The following is a 13,561-nucleotide window of genomic DNA, read 5'->3' on the forward strand; positions in this document are numbered from 1 at the left end:
TGAATCAGCCTTGGGACTCCTACTCTTCAAAATGTGGACTATTTTCTTTTATAATTTAGAAATTAAATGAGGAAAAAATAAAACACCTATCCAAACCTATGTTTTAAAGAGCTTGTGGTAACAGAAGTGATTTACATGAAATATTTCATACTTTGTATTATATTTAGTAATAAATTAAAAATAAAAACTGTTATCACTGTAAGAATTAGTATCTATTTGAGTGTAACAATAATTTAAGTCTATTAATAAATTTGTTCAAATTATGAAATGCGACAATATACTTTTGAAATCATTCTATGGGCTTTTAATTTTATACATAAAACCATTTTCTAGGTCAATTTATATTCTCTGCTCTTTCCTGACGTCTCTAAATGCTCCTAAATTCTTTTCAGAATACAAAATAAGTATCACACTCAAAACTGCATACCAGGTCAAGCTTAGAATTCAAAGATGATCATTTGAAGCTTAAACATTAAGCTAAAAACCACTATTTTTCTTCAATTTTTTTTTCAGTTGTATTGGGCATCTTGATATGGCCTTAAATAAGTTTGAATATACTGCTTTCTCAAACTATGTTCCTCAATACTACACAGGATAAATGATCAAGAGGAATTGACATTACTATAACAGAGATGGCCACATATTTCCCATATAGGTCTGCATGAAGGTAGCATTATAGGGCTAGCTCCCAGCTAAATTTCCATGAAGAAACTGTGCATAAAATATGAGTATCAAATCCCACTCCAATAGAGTTGTGCAGTTTATAAAAACACTTGAGAAATATCATAAATTAACTGTAAAGTTATTGAGAAGATGATTCCTATTTTCCAATAATAGGATGGAGGTCTTAGAATTTAAAACCTTTCTTTTTTGCAATACTTAACTCTCAGTTTAAGGAGTCATGTCTACTAAAATTTAAAATGTTACATAAATTTTTAAAAATCACACAGGTGCAGCTTTTGTATGAGGTTTGTTATTTGTTTCGAAATGGGTTTATTTTATGCTAGAGAAATCACTTCAACCAAATGCTCAAACCACACCATCAAGATCACGGCTGGCAGAGCTAGGGAGCTATCTAGTTTCCCAAATTGGACCTCTTAAGCTCAGCACCATCCAGTAACACACTCTAATCCAGGAATAGACACTCCCTTAGGTAAAGCTGTCTTTCAAACTTTCCCTGCAGTTAGGGGTGATTTCAAAGTTGGAAGACTGAACTTCAGGCTGCATGCAAATTAAGAATAAATAGAAGTGCTGAGCTATCAACAAAGCATGTAATTAGCAGGTGCTAATTGTGAAATCTGAAAGAAAAGGTTTGCTGTGGATACAACATAAAACTAATAATATATCCAAGGATAATCGAGAGATGACTGTAGTGTAGATTTATTTCAGTATGAGACTCTTTTGGTTCTCTTTTCCTTTTCTAAACTAAGAGGAGGAAGGGTATAACAGTTTTCAAGCTATTAAAATTCATCCTTTTTTATTAACATTTTTGCTAGTTTTATTAAATATTTAAGATCTTCTTGTTTTAATGAAATCCTTTTTTAAAAAATCCCCTCATTTTTCTTATGTTTACAATATAATAAAAATGGAGGGCAAGAAATTTAAAGAGAATCAAAGTAGGTTTTTTTAATCAAAAAAAGAAACCTTATTCTAAGTGAAAATTTGAAACTATAACTTTAAAACATAGCTGTATATCTCACATATACCAGTGATGGTAGCAGACAACACAATAACATATAAATAGAACATGTATAGGCTACAAGTAGAAATTATTTGTCTACAGGAAAAATTCTATTTATTTATATAAGCATTTATTACAAAACTGAGTGAAATGAAATTGTGAAAAGTTAATCTAATTTAAATTTATTCAAAATTAAAAATTAAAATTTCCTATTTTTTTGCTTTTAAAAAATTCACTAATTATAACACCAAAAACGACACTGCTAATCATGACTAAGGAAAATACCAGATCTGTTGCTGCTTGTTTTAATACAGCAATGACCCTTGGAGGGCTATAAAAAGTGGCTACAATAAAACATAAATTAAGGCTTTTCATATCACATTTTCTGGTTTCCAACCACAAGGGAAAGTTGTGGGTTACTGTGTATAGTCTACAACATCCACATCACTACATCACTCTCTTTTATTTAATCTGTAACGGGCTTTCAAAAAGTTAACCCAGTATTTACACAGATATTTACGCCAAAAAAACTTATTTTTTTTTAATATAAGATATTCAATGAGCCAGATTACAGGAATTCTTTATGTATAATTCTTTTTATTTTCATGCAAAATAAAGGCACACTTAATAACACCCTTTCAATTTTGACTTACAGGATTTAAATTCAACCCCTTATAACAATGACTTAATATCTAATATTACATTCATGTTCAGAATGCACAAAGTACAGCAACAAATGCAGCAAACCTCAAAACAAGGTGCTACAACGTTGCTTCTACATCAAAAGACAGACAAGTGTCTGATAAAGTAATTTAATTTAACATACTTTTACAGACATACAGCTAACCTAAAGAAAGACAGACAGATTTAGGAAAGCAGCTACATCTGCAGAGGAAGGAAACAGCATGTTACAGACAGTCAATTATACATAGAACATTTGACAAACACCACAGAAAACAAACTTTGGCATCATTTCCCAGGGTACAAAACCTTGCACAAATCTTTTGGCAAGTGAAGTGCATAAGTAATGTTCTGGGGCCCAAGCAGATTGTTAATTCTAAAATTAAGTATCTGAAAATATAAGCATAGTCTAATACAATTACATAAATTAAAAAAACTAAAAATAAGAAACGTGGAATTACATTTCCATTTTAGTAATGTGGATATCCTTGATTCACATTCTGAAATTGAGGCTTTAAAAAGAAAAGGGTGCATTAGACAAACGAATAAATAAATATTTCAGACATTATGATATGAGTTACTCCCAGATCATTTCATGAAAATCTGAGAGACTGATCATTATTTTCAATTGAAAGGAACACCCATTCTATCAATTTTCTGCTCCGGTCAGGTTATTAATCAGAGACTACCTATCATATATAGTATTCTGCCTGTGTCAGCTGCCAAGACAGGAACTAAAAAGCAGAAAGAATTCCCTGCATGCATTATGTGTATTGTTAGCAAAAGAGTGAGGTGTGCCCCAGTCCATCTGAGGCACAGCAAGTTGCATAACATCATTACCACTTTGTAGGGTCTGCCGTCCTCCAGCCAACACTCCACTAGGCAACATCCCTGTGGGAGTCAGGCCCTTGAGTGTCAGCACACTTTCACTCTCCTCCCTGTAGCAGAGAGAAGATAATAAACATCAGAGACTTCCAACAAGTTCCTAGTGTAAAAGAAGAGATGTGGCCCAGGTGTAGGCCATATATATAACTTAGGACATTCATTGCTATTATCCTATTTTCTTCAATTCCAAGATATACATTTTTCTACATTCTAAATGTGTCATATAAGAGGGTATGCCTTACAACTGAAATGTATATTGTTTCTCTTGAAAGTCTTTATTAAATACAGGGTGAGAGTCATCAGCAATGGGTATCATAAAATTGTGAAAATATGGTATTTCATGTGCTTTAAAGTTCAAATATCTAATATAATCAGTTTTGCAAACAAATTATTGCAAACAAATTTTTGCAAAACACCCATTCCTGTGCCCCCATAAACCTGGTCTTCCTGAATTAACCCCAAGAAGACAAAAGGGACTTCCCATATGGATGAGCAAGTTCATCAGGAACACTCTAAAAAGTGCCCCCTCCCTCTTATCCTGCTCTAATTTTCAAGGTGTAGATCTAACACTTTCATCACAGAAGGACAAGAGATACCAAAGGTGAGTAAATAATCACAAGGGTCAAAAACACTAGTTTCAAAGGGACTTGTGTTCCCTTCCTAAACATGTAAATATGCAACTAACTTCATAGGAAGAATGCTACTGTATTGCTTTCAGATATTAAACAGGACATTGCTTGTAAAAGAGCACAATAAAACTAATTTCTGTAAAACAAATAATTGGGAAAATATATAATTACCTGAGAACAGAGAAGACTCTTGCCATCTTGCCAATTGCTCGAATTTTGTTTCTTATGATTTCTTTCCGGGCTGCAGCTGAACCTACTTTCAATGGAATAAATAGAAAGAAAGACTCAAGTTTAGGGCATCCACATCTGTACCATTCTATTAGCCTGTTTCACACTCATGTGAACCAACACCAAGCCCCCTGCCACCAGCTAGATGAACTCATGCCAAAAAGCTTCTTACTCCTTCAATGTTTAGCTCAGCACTGGTCTAGTACTGGGATCTGAATCAGATACAAATGAAAAGTAATCCACAAACTTGTATGACTCTCAGACTACTGACTAATCAGTAAAGCAGCAATGGGAAAGAAACTAGAGCCCAACCTGTATCACAAACCAGAGGACAAGAAAAAATGGTAATAATTCTATAGTCTGTTTAATTCTCATGAGAGCCTATGGCATGCAGACTAACAGACAAGAACTGGTAATAGCCTACAGCCTTCTGTTTGATTATCATAAAAGCCTTTGACATGCAGGCTGGAAATATCCCATCAGACTACAACAAAGTAAGTTTCCTTGCTCTAAGTTGGTCTGAAAACAATGATATGAAGCAATTACTGGACAGGTGACTCAGAACTAAGGACCATATCAGCATTTTAACAATGCACATCTCAACCTCATGGACTAGGTGTCCTCTACGGTCATGCAAATATATACAAGTTCTTACATTCCTAGGTGAGTATGACACAAGGAGAGTGAGCAATGGGAAAAACTCTCCTAAAAACTAAAGGATCACTAATGCTTCATCTCCAAAGGGTTAGCTGTGCTGCTTATCACTGATACAAAAGAGAATGTACCAAAATAACAGAATCTTTGGCTGAAGAAAGACTCATAGGTTGTATCTTCCTTCCCTTGGCCTCCAGAAAGAACAACAACCTCTGTCCTGTTATCTCATATATAGCAACTAGAATCATTCTGGACCCAAGAGTGAGGTTCTTTAGAACTGTGCTTCAACATGATGAAAAACACACATATAGAAGCACTGCGGTTGAGGAGAAGGTTAAGGAGAGGCTAAAGACACTACACCAAAAAGGGCCTGAGGTATACAGAGGTCTGAACAACCAAAAGTCTTCTCGGCTAGAGCATCTCATTTAAAATTCAAGCAGCCCACAAATACATATAATTAAAACCTAAGATGATGACTGGATCTTACTGCAAGGAAAAAGAAATCCAATTTCTAAGACGAAACAAAAGACATACTTTAAAGAAAACAGGCTCCACAACCATGTTTATGATACACCTTTAAGGGTAATATTAAGGGTTATCCCTCTAAGGGTAATATGATGAGCACTGAAGCTACAGCTTTTATAAGTCCAGAACTGTGTAGGCACCATGGCACTACACAGGTATTTTCAAGATGCCAAAAACATTACTTAAGAGTCTCAGAATCATTGAACATTAGAATTTGAAGAGACAGTAGAGATATTGCAAAGTTCAACTGCCTCATTTTATAGACAAACAAACTAAGTTTATTAAGTGTCTTGTTCAAGGACATAAGGTAAGTCCGATTCTCTTCAAATAAATTAATATAGATATTTTGTTTTAAAATTGACAGAGTTTTAAAAATAGCAAAGCTGGGGAAGAGGAGTATGGGGATGGGGAGGAGGGCTGTAATGAGATACATTCATATTTTCAGCCTTAATTTATATGTATCTATAAAACCGAATGATATGTAAACAATACTGATTTCAAATTAAAAATTCACTGGAATATAAAAACACTTTATAAATCAGGATTTTTAAATCAGTTTACAAACACATCATGCATAATATTAAAGTAAATGTCCACAGTAAAATTACTTTGGGGAATAAGACAGACAATCAAACACCCCTAGTCATGCAGGGAAAAGTACAAAACATTACAAATAAGCAAAAGAATGAAATTTTAAAACAAGAGGAATGAAAAAGAGGGAAAAATATTTCCATGCACAGAAAGACAGATATCTTGGAATATGACTTCTAAAAACATCAAATTCTAACTTAGATAAAACTTAAACTAAATTTGCATAAGGCCCAAGAGGACTCTGCATAAATATACTCAATGAATATGCTAACTTACATGGACATGAGGACAACTTATGAAGTCATATTTCAAAACAATGTTACTCTGTCTGGTCTGTACCTTTTTTATTGCCATATATGAGCCGTTCTTCAGATGGAGAGTCCAGAAAAAAGGAAGTGAATGATGGAGAAAAGGTGGTTGAGACAAATAAAAAGATAGAGATTTAACTTGGCAGTGGTACTGAAGAATGAATGTAGAAAGAAAGGGAGAAAAATGAAGGCCCTCATATTTGAAATTTGAAAAATGTAGTACTGTAGGATCTGGGAAATAAAAGAGGGATGCCACTGGGTAGAGCTCTAAAGGAAAGATTTCTTAAAAGATATGTGTTCAGAAGAAATTATGGATAGAATGACTATAATATTTGATGAAAGTAGACAAATTAGGGACAGAAAAAAACACGTGAAAACACATAAGACTGATAAAAGACTGTGCTAACAACAATCGCACATTTATATTAATACCCCTAAGGAAATGTGTCACTCATGGAAGTATGTTAAGTGAAAGGTAATGACACAAATGAGATACAAACTCATGTGGTTCTTCAAGGACACCAACATCTGCAAAATCTGTAGTATACACAGAGAAATGTAGGTAACTTTATAAACTACCTCAGTGGAAAACCTTACCCACTCCCAATTAAGGAAAGGCTAAGTCTCCCACACTCCATAATAATAACACACAATTTCTTGAATCTGAATTGCAGAACTTTTGCACATACTCAGGATCATCAGTATGTGCTGTCTGTTCCCAATCCAATCTGGGAATTTGAGGAACATCTTTTTGCAGAAATAGCAACAGATTGTTTTAAAGCAAGTAATAGTTCTAAGAGTAGGCAGCAGAGATGTTTCATTTGAGCTTTCCATTCTAATGCTGAGATACATGATTCCACTATAGGAAACGGCAAAGTTTTAGTTTAGTAAAACTATAACAATATGGATTATGTATTTCCTTTACCCAACTCAACACAAAAGATAAATAACTGAAAGAAATAGTATGCATTCTAAATATCACAGAAATTAGTGTTCAAAAACTTTCTTTAATGATTACATAATACCTCTAAAAGGAAGGCTATGTGCATTTATACATGCAATATGTTTATGTAAATTTTTGCCTTTAAAAATAAACCCACATGTACATTACACAATACAGAATACCAAACTCCATCACTTAAAAAAAAAGTTATTTCTTTAACCAATTTCTGCCTTGAATACGCAAAAACTACTCTTTCCTTCCCGCCACTGGGAAATCTCCAATCCTACTCTCTCCCTTCCCCATTGAAAAGCTAAACCCTTATTCTTCCTCCACAGCAATGCCCACCCCAACAAGTTTTCCATCTAAGCCAGATTTCTCCCCAGGCCCAGTCCATAGGATGGTTCTACTGCTGAGCAGGAAAAGGGGAAGGAGAAGACAGAAGGCATGTTATTGTGGTGAAAGGAAAAGGAGAAAAGACAGAGTTAAGGGGAAGAAATAAGGGAATATGAGTAAGAAAGGGAAACAAACCTAGTTCCAGTAGCTCTTTTCTCTATCTCATCCTAGTATCTCTCCTAAACTCCTCCCCTTTCCACCATTCCTCAATTTTCTTTCTCCCCAAAACCACTCTCATTCCTCGATGCAAACTCCCAGACCCATATTCTTAAAATTTTCTTGGAGTACCTACTGTTAATACTTGATAGTGGAAGGGTGAAGAAATAAGGAGTAACTGCACCTGCCATGTTGGCAGTGAAGGGAGATCTATTTCTAGTATTCAAAGCTGGAACTCAGTGTATTTTCCCAAAGAAACGCTGTCATAATGATACTTACCAATTTTTTTAATTACTTAAGAGTGGGGAAGAATTTTCATTCTCTCTATTCCCTCAATCTATAGATGAGAAGATTCTGAGAAGTTAGGTGACTTCCTCAAGATTACACAGCTAGATATAATGGTAGCACCAAGACACCTGAACCATTGATCTTTTTCACTAAACTACACTTCCTCTTTAATGATCAAATTTGACTCATCCCTGGAGTGTAAAAATGATAAAACAAGTGGATAAACAGCATTATCTATCATTGATAGGGAAAATGTTGATAAAATACATGAAAGCTAATTAGAATGAATATAATAAAACTTTATATTTATTCCTGGTTGAGTCCCCAGAAATATTTAGTGTCTATCTTCAAATAAATCATCAGTATCTAAACCAAGTACTGTATTAGACTTAAAAAGGAAACTTTTTTCCTTTTCACTATAGAGAAAGGACTAAAGCATCACCTACCACTACTCCTATTTAACACACTATTAGCAATATTGACACAAATTTTTAAAGAAAAAGAAATAAAAATGTAGAAGTAACTAACAATATCAGCCTCATGCAAATGGAATATTTTTTAAAGTTAAGGAAAACAAAATAAAATTACCATTGGAAATAATTCTGCTGACCCAAGTTGCTGAATAAGATAAATACACAAATATATAATTCCTTTATACAGTTAGAAAATACGTTTAGAGAGCTACCAGTTGCAATACCAATAAGAATTTGAAACACTGAAGTACTAATTAAACTTGGTAATAATTTTTTTCAAAAAAAACTATGTAATTTTAAATGGAATAATTTTATATTAAATATACTAAAGGGAATATTTACAGTAAATGAATGAATTATATAGAGCAAGAGATTTTGACTTTAGAAACTTAAATTTTTTTTTACACTTCCTAGATTCAGATATAGATTTAATATCATATCAATTAAAACTCCAACTAGATAAATTAATAGAAAACTCAAAAAAATTGGTGGGATATGTACAAAAATTATTTCAATCATTATATCAATATCTGTAACATTATGATGTAGGTACTGTTACCTTTATTTTGAAGATAAGAAAACTGAGGCTCAGAAAGGTTAAGTAACTTGCCTGAGATCACATAGCCACTATGAGGAACTAGAATCTGAACCTAGACCTAGTCTTACAACAGTAGTAGCAGAATAGGTAAAAGAAATATTTAATTATAATACTTAAAAGTTTTTATGGAAAAGACAGATATGATAAAATATGTTACAACTAAAAACTTCTACACAAACATCAAAAGGAGAATTAAAATAAGGAAAAATAAATATTACTCATTAAAGCTTATTATCCAAATCAAAAAAGAACTGATATATATAATTTATTTCAGTTAACAAAACTATAAGCCAGAATAAAAGCACATCTCTGCCTGCCACCAACAGATGGCAATAGCAGACACTAATATACAGTCACTTTGTACTTTCAACAAATGGACTTACAAATGATTAAGAATCAAATCTATTTGTAAGTAGAGAAATTTCTAAATAGTTTTTACTCAGATTTTACTTGGTAAATGGTCACTTGAGAGGGGCAGTTTACAAAGTTGCGAAAGCAGTTATTTTCTTCCTTAACATCATTAAAATTCAAAGAAATGTAAATTAAACCAACTGTAATTTACTACTATATAGCCATCAAGCAAAGTAAGTCAAAATGACCAAAATCCAATTAGGTGGGCCTGTGGAGAAATAGGTCTATGGAATCACTACTGGAAACACTTCATATTGGTCCAGTTCTTCTCAAAGTTGTCTGGCAGTTCTGAGCTAAAATAATGAAACTAAAACTCTTCATATTCTTTAACTCTGTAACTCTCTTCAAGAAATTTATTCCAGGAAGGAAAAAAAAAAAAAACTGTTGTACAAATATATTTATTGTATACTATTCATAATAAGAATAATTTAAAGCAACCCAAATGCTACACAATATAAGATTAACTACAAAGATTTTGGTGTATTAATATACTTAGAAATATGTAGCTATCAAATTTCAGCACTATTAGACCATGTTTAATACATGGAAACATTTATATACTGGTTACAACTATGAAAAGTATGCTGCAACAAAGATGTGACGGGAATATGGAAGGAAACAGTTTTTAGCTTACAAATTGTCTACGTTTTTATTTATTCAATTAATTAAATATAAATAAATATTTAAATTTAAAAGTTTTAAATAAAAACTTCAAAACATAAAAATAAAAGGAATTTTGTTCCTATGGTATTAATTTATACTATAAATGCACATTAGGTACATAGGCTGGTTGGCTTACATTAGAACTAACAACCATGTATAACTCTTTCTGTGAAAAAAATGCTTTCTGAATCTCAAACTAAACTAACAAGTGGTCTCTTAGTACACAACCACTCATAAGTTGGGAACAGCCTACTTTAGTTTTTGGAAGGAAGAAGTGACCACAATACTGGATGCAGGTATGTTTCTAATGCACTAATACTGTACCTATGAAATAAAAAGCATTTTTATCCTCTCTTCTCTAAATAGTGTCCATACTCATGAAGAACCACATTCTTTTAGTACTTCAATTTCCTTTCCTTCTGTTCTTTCTTCCAAATTTCCCCTTTCCCAAAATTTATTTTCTTCCCCATACCAACAGAAAAAAAAAATCACTAAAATTATTTTAAAATCTTAAAATAAAACCTGAAAAAGTGACTTGTCACTTATCAAATAGCATAGCCATTTGAGAGGAATGACTGTATTTTACAAGAGTATATTGAAGCTGGACAGTTAAAAGATATCATTTCACAACAAAAAAACAGTAAAATGAATAATCATACCATCAAACTGGTCTTCACCTTCAGTCATCAGTTCATCATCAGAGCAAATACTCAGAACATTTACCAACATCTCTGTCACTATTAAAAAAGAAACACAGTTACACATTAGCTGACCATAGTCAACTGTCTATATGTATACAGGGCAACTATTCGTATAATGGCCAAATGATTTTCACCCAAGAACACTAACATATTCTGATAGCAAAAATGATGAAATTAAAACTTATAAAGGTTTTCAAAATGAAAGAAATTCAATGGCTAAGAAGTCTGCGACAGATTCTTTATGGAGTAAGTTTCCAGGCCTCTCAGAAAAAAAATGCTCCATAGGGATAAGAACAGAGATAGATCACACCTAGATAAACACATTTAAATTCTTCACTTATGGATATAGGAAAAGGAGTAAGGAAAAACCATGGCACAGTTCTACTGTTTCAAGAAGTCCTAGGATTCAGTCTTTTAAAAACTAGCTCCAGTAACTCCCCTGGCACTTAATTCTTAAGATTACTAATGACTATCTAACAATTGGAGCCCATGGTTCTTTCTTAGGCTTAATCCTCCTTCACCATTCTACATATTTTTGTCTTCTCTTTTCCCCTGGATTCTGGGATTCTACCCGTCTGGGTTTTCTACCTTGTAGACTATTTCACCTCAAAATCTGGATATTCTCTAGGTTCTATCTGCAGTCTTGTTCTTTTCATATGTTCAACCTCTTGGTAATTCCATCCATTACTGCCAGTCTTGACCTCTCCTTCAAACTCTGGACTTCCTGGTTGGTTTTATTGTCAACTGTCTTAGACTGGCTTTGTTGTTGTTGTTGCTTTACTTTTTTGGAGGTGAGGGGGTAATCAGGTTTGTTTGTTTGTTCATTTTAGAGAAAGTCCTGGGGATTGAACCTTGGACCTCATGTGTGCTGAGTGCTCACTCTACCACTTGAGCTATACCCTCCCCTAGACTATCTGTATACTGTCTGTTTCCTCTACTCGAATGAAAGCTTCATAAGGACAGAGTGTTGTTGTGTTTACCATTGTATCACCAGAGCCTACAGTACGATGTCAAGCACAGGACAGGTATTCAATAAGCATCAGACAAATGAGTAAATAACAAAAGGAAGATATAAACAAACTTCAATTAATAAAAATGCCTGTTGAATATTAGCCCCCAGATGCCTGATGGCATCTAAAAATAAACTCATCCAAAACAAAATTCAATACTTCCCCTATTATTTCTCCTATAAATATATTAATAGCACACCACATCAGGCACTGTGCTAAAGCTCTAGGATTCGGGTATAAAAGGTCCAATTTCTACCCTCCAAAAGCTTACTAACTACTGAAGGAGATATATATATATAGATATATATATATATATCACAAAAAAGTGATGAGCACTATGCTCTAAGTATGCAGAGATATGCAAAAGACCTGCTGAAGAAAGGAAGGCTTTTGGTAGAAGAATCATAAAGTAGAAGTTTGCCAGGTGGAGAGGGCAGATAGAAGTTAGAATAAGTAGTCATACAGATCAGTGGAATAGAATTGAGAGTCCAAAAACAAAACCTCACATTTAATGTCAACTGATTTCGATAAGGGTGTCAAAACAACTCAGTGAGGAAAGAATAGTCTTTTTAACAAATGGTGCTGGGACAACTAGGTAGCCACAAACAAAAGAATGAAGTCGGACCCATCATTTCACACCATGGACTCACCATTTCACACCATACATACACACAAAAATTAAGTCAAAAAGGATCAAAGATCTAAATGTAAGAACTAAAGCTATAAAATTTTTAGGAAAAAAAGGGTAAATCTTCATGAGCTTGGCAATGGTTTCTTAAACATGACACAAAAGCATAAGCAACAAAAGAAAAAATAAATAAGACTTCACCAAAATGAAAAACTCTCATGCTTCAAAGAACACCACCAAGAAAGTGAAAAGAATCCTTAGAACAGGAGAAAATACTTGCAAATCATATATCTGATATGGGTCTTACACCTACACTATATAAAGAGCTAAGAGCTATATAATAGCTAAGAGCTATTACTTACAACTAAGTAATAAAAAGACAACTCATTCAAAAATGAATAAAGGATTTAAATAAACATTTCTTCAAAGAAGATATGCCAATGGCCCACAAGCACATGAAAATATACTCAATAGCATTATTCATTAGGGAAATGATTTACAATATGACAGCTACAATAAAAAATGATATATAATTTAAAAGATACATAATAACAAGTGTTGGCAAGGATATGGAAAAACTGGAAACATTATACACTTCTGGTGGGACTATAAAATGATATAGCTGCTTTGGAAAACAGTTTGGCAGGTCCTCAAAAGGTTAAACATAAAATTATCAGTATGACCCAGCAATTCTACTCCCAGTTATATACCTAAGAAAAATGAAAATATATTGTACAGGAATGTTCATTGCAGCGTTAGTTACAGTAGTCAAAAAGTAGAAAAAACCAAATGTCCATCAGCTGATGAATGAATAAACAAAACATGGTATATCCATACAATAGAATATTATTTAGTCATAAAAAAGAATGAAGTACTGATTCATGTTACAACATGAATAAACCTTGAAAACATGGAAAGAACCCAGTCGCAAAAGACTACATATCGCATGATTCCATTTATATGAAATATCCAGAACAGGTAAATCTGTGGAAACAGTAAGTAGATTGGTGGTTGTGAAAGATTGGAAAGAATATGTGAAGGGATCTAGGGAGTGACTACTAATGAAGACAAGGTTTCTTCGGGAGGATGATAAAAATGTTTCAAAACTGATTGCA

The 13,561-nt window shown here is 33.3% G+C and overlaps 1 protein-coding gene across 7 annotated transcripts in view; it reads right to left on the reverse strand.

The window, feature by feature from the left end:
* PPP3CB (protein phosphatase 3 catalytic subunit beta) overlaps window positions 1-13,561 on the reverse strand; it is a 43,242-nt gene that overhangs the window by 4,726 nt on the left and 24,955 nt on the right. For 2 of the 7 annotated variants that reach the window (XM_074374264.1, XM_074374260.1), the window contains exons 10-13: window positions 10,767-10,844; window positions 6,214-6,240; window positions 4,048-4,132; window positions 3,203-3,300 (exon numbers count right to left, since the gene is read on the reverse strand). In XM_074374264.1, the coding sequence (XP_074230365.1) occupies window positions 3,203-3,300; window positions 4,048-4,132; window positions 6,214-6,240; window positions 10,767-10,844 (288 nt within the window). The remainder of the gene's footprint in view (window positions 1-3,202; window positions 3,301-4,047; window positions 4,133-6,213; window positions 6,241-10,766; window positions 10,845-13,561) is intronic. The other 5 variants (XM_074374266.1, XM_074374263.1, XM_074374265.1 and 2 more) reach the window with 3 other exon arrangements.

The sequence above is a fragment of the Camelus bactrianus genome, chromosome 11, assembly GCF_048773025.1.
Source record: "Camelus bactrianus isolate YW-2024 breed Bactrian camel chromosome 11, ASM4877302v1, whole genome shotgun sequence".
Lineage (NCBI taxonomy): Eukaryota > Metazoa > Chordata > Mammalia > Artiodactyla > Camelidae > Camelus > Camelus bactrianus.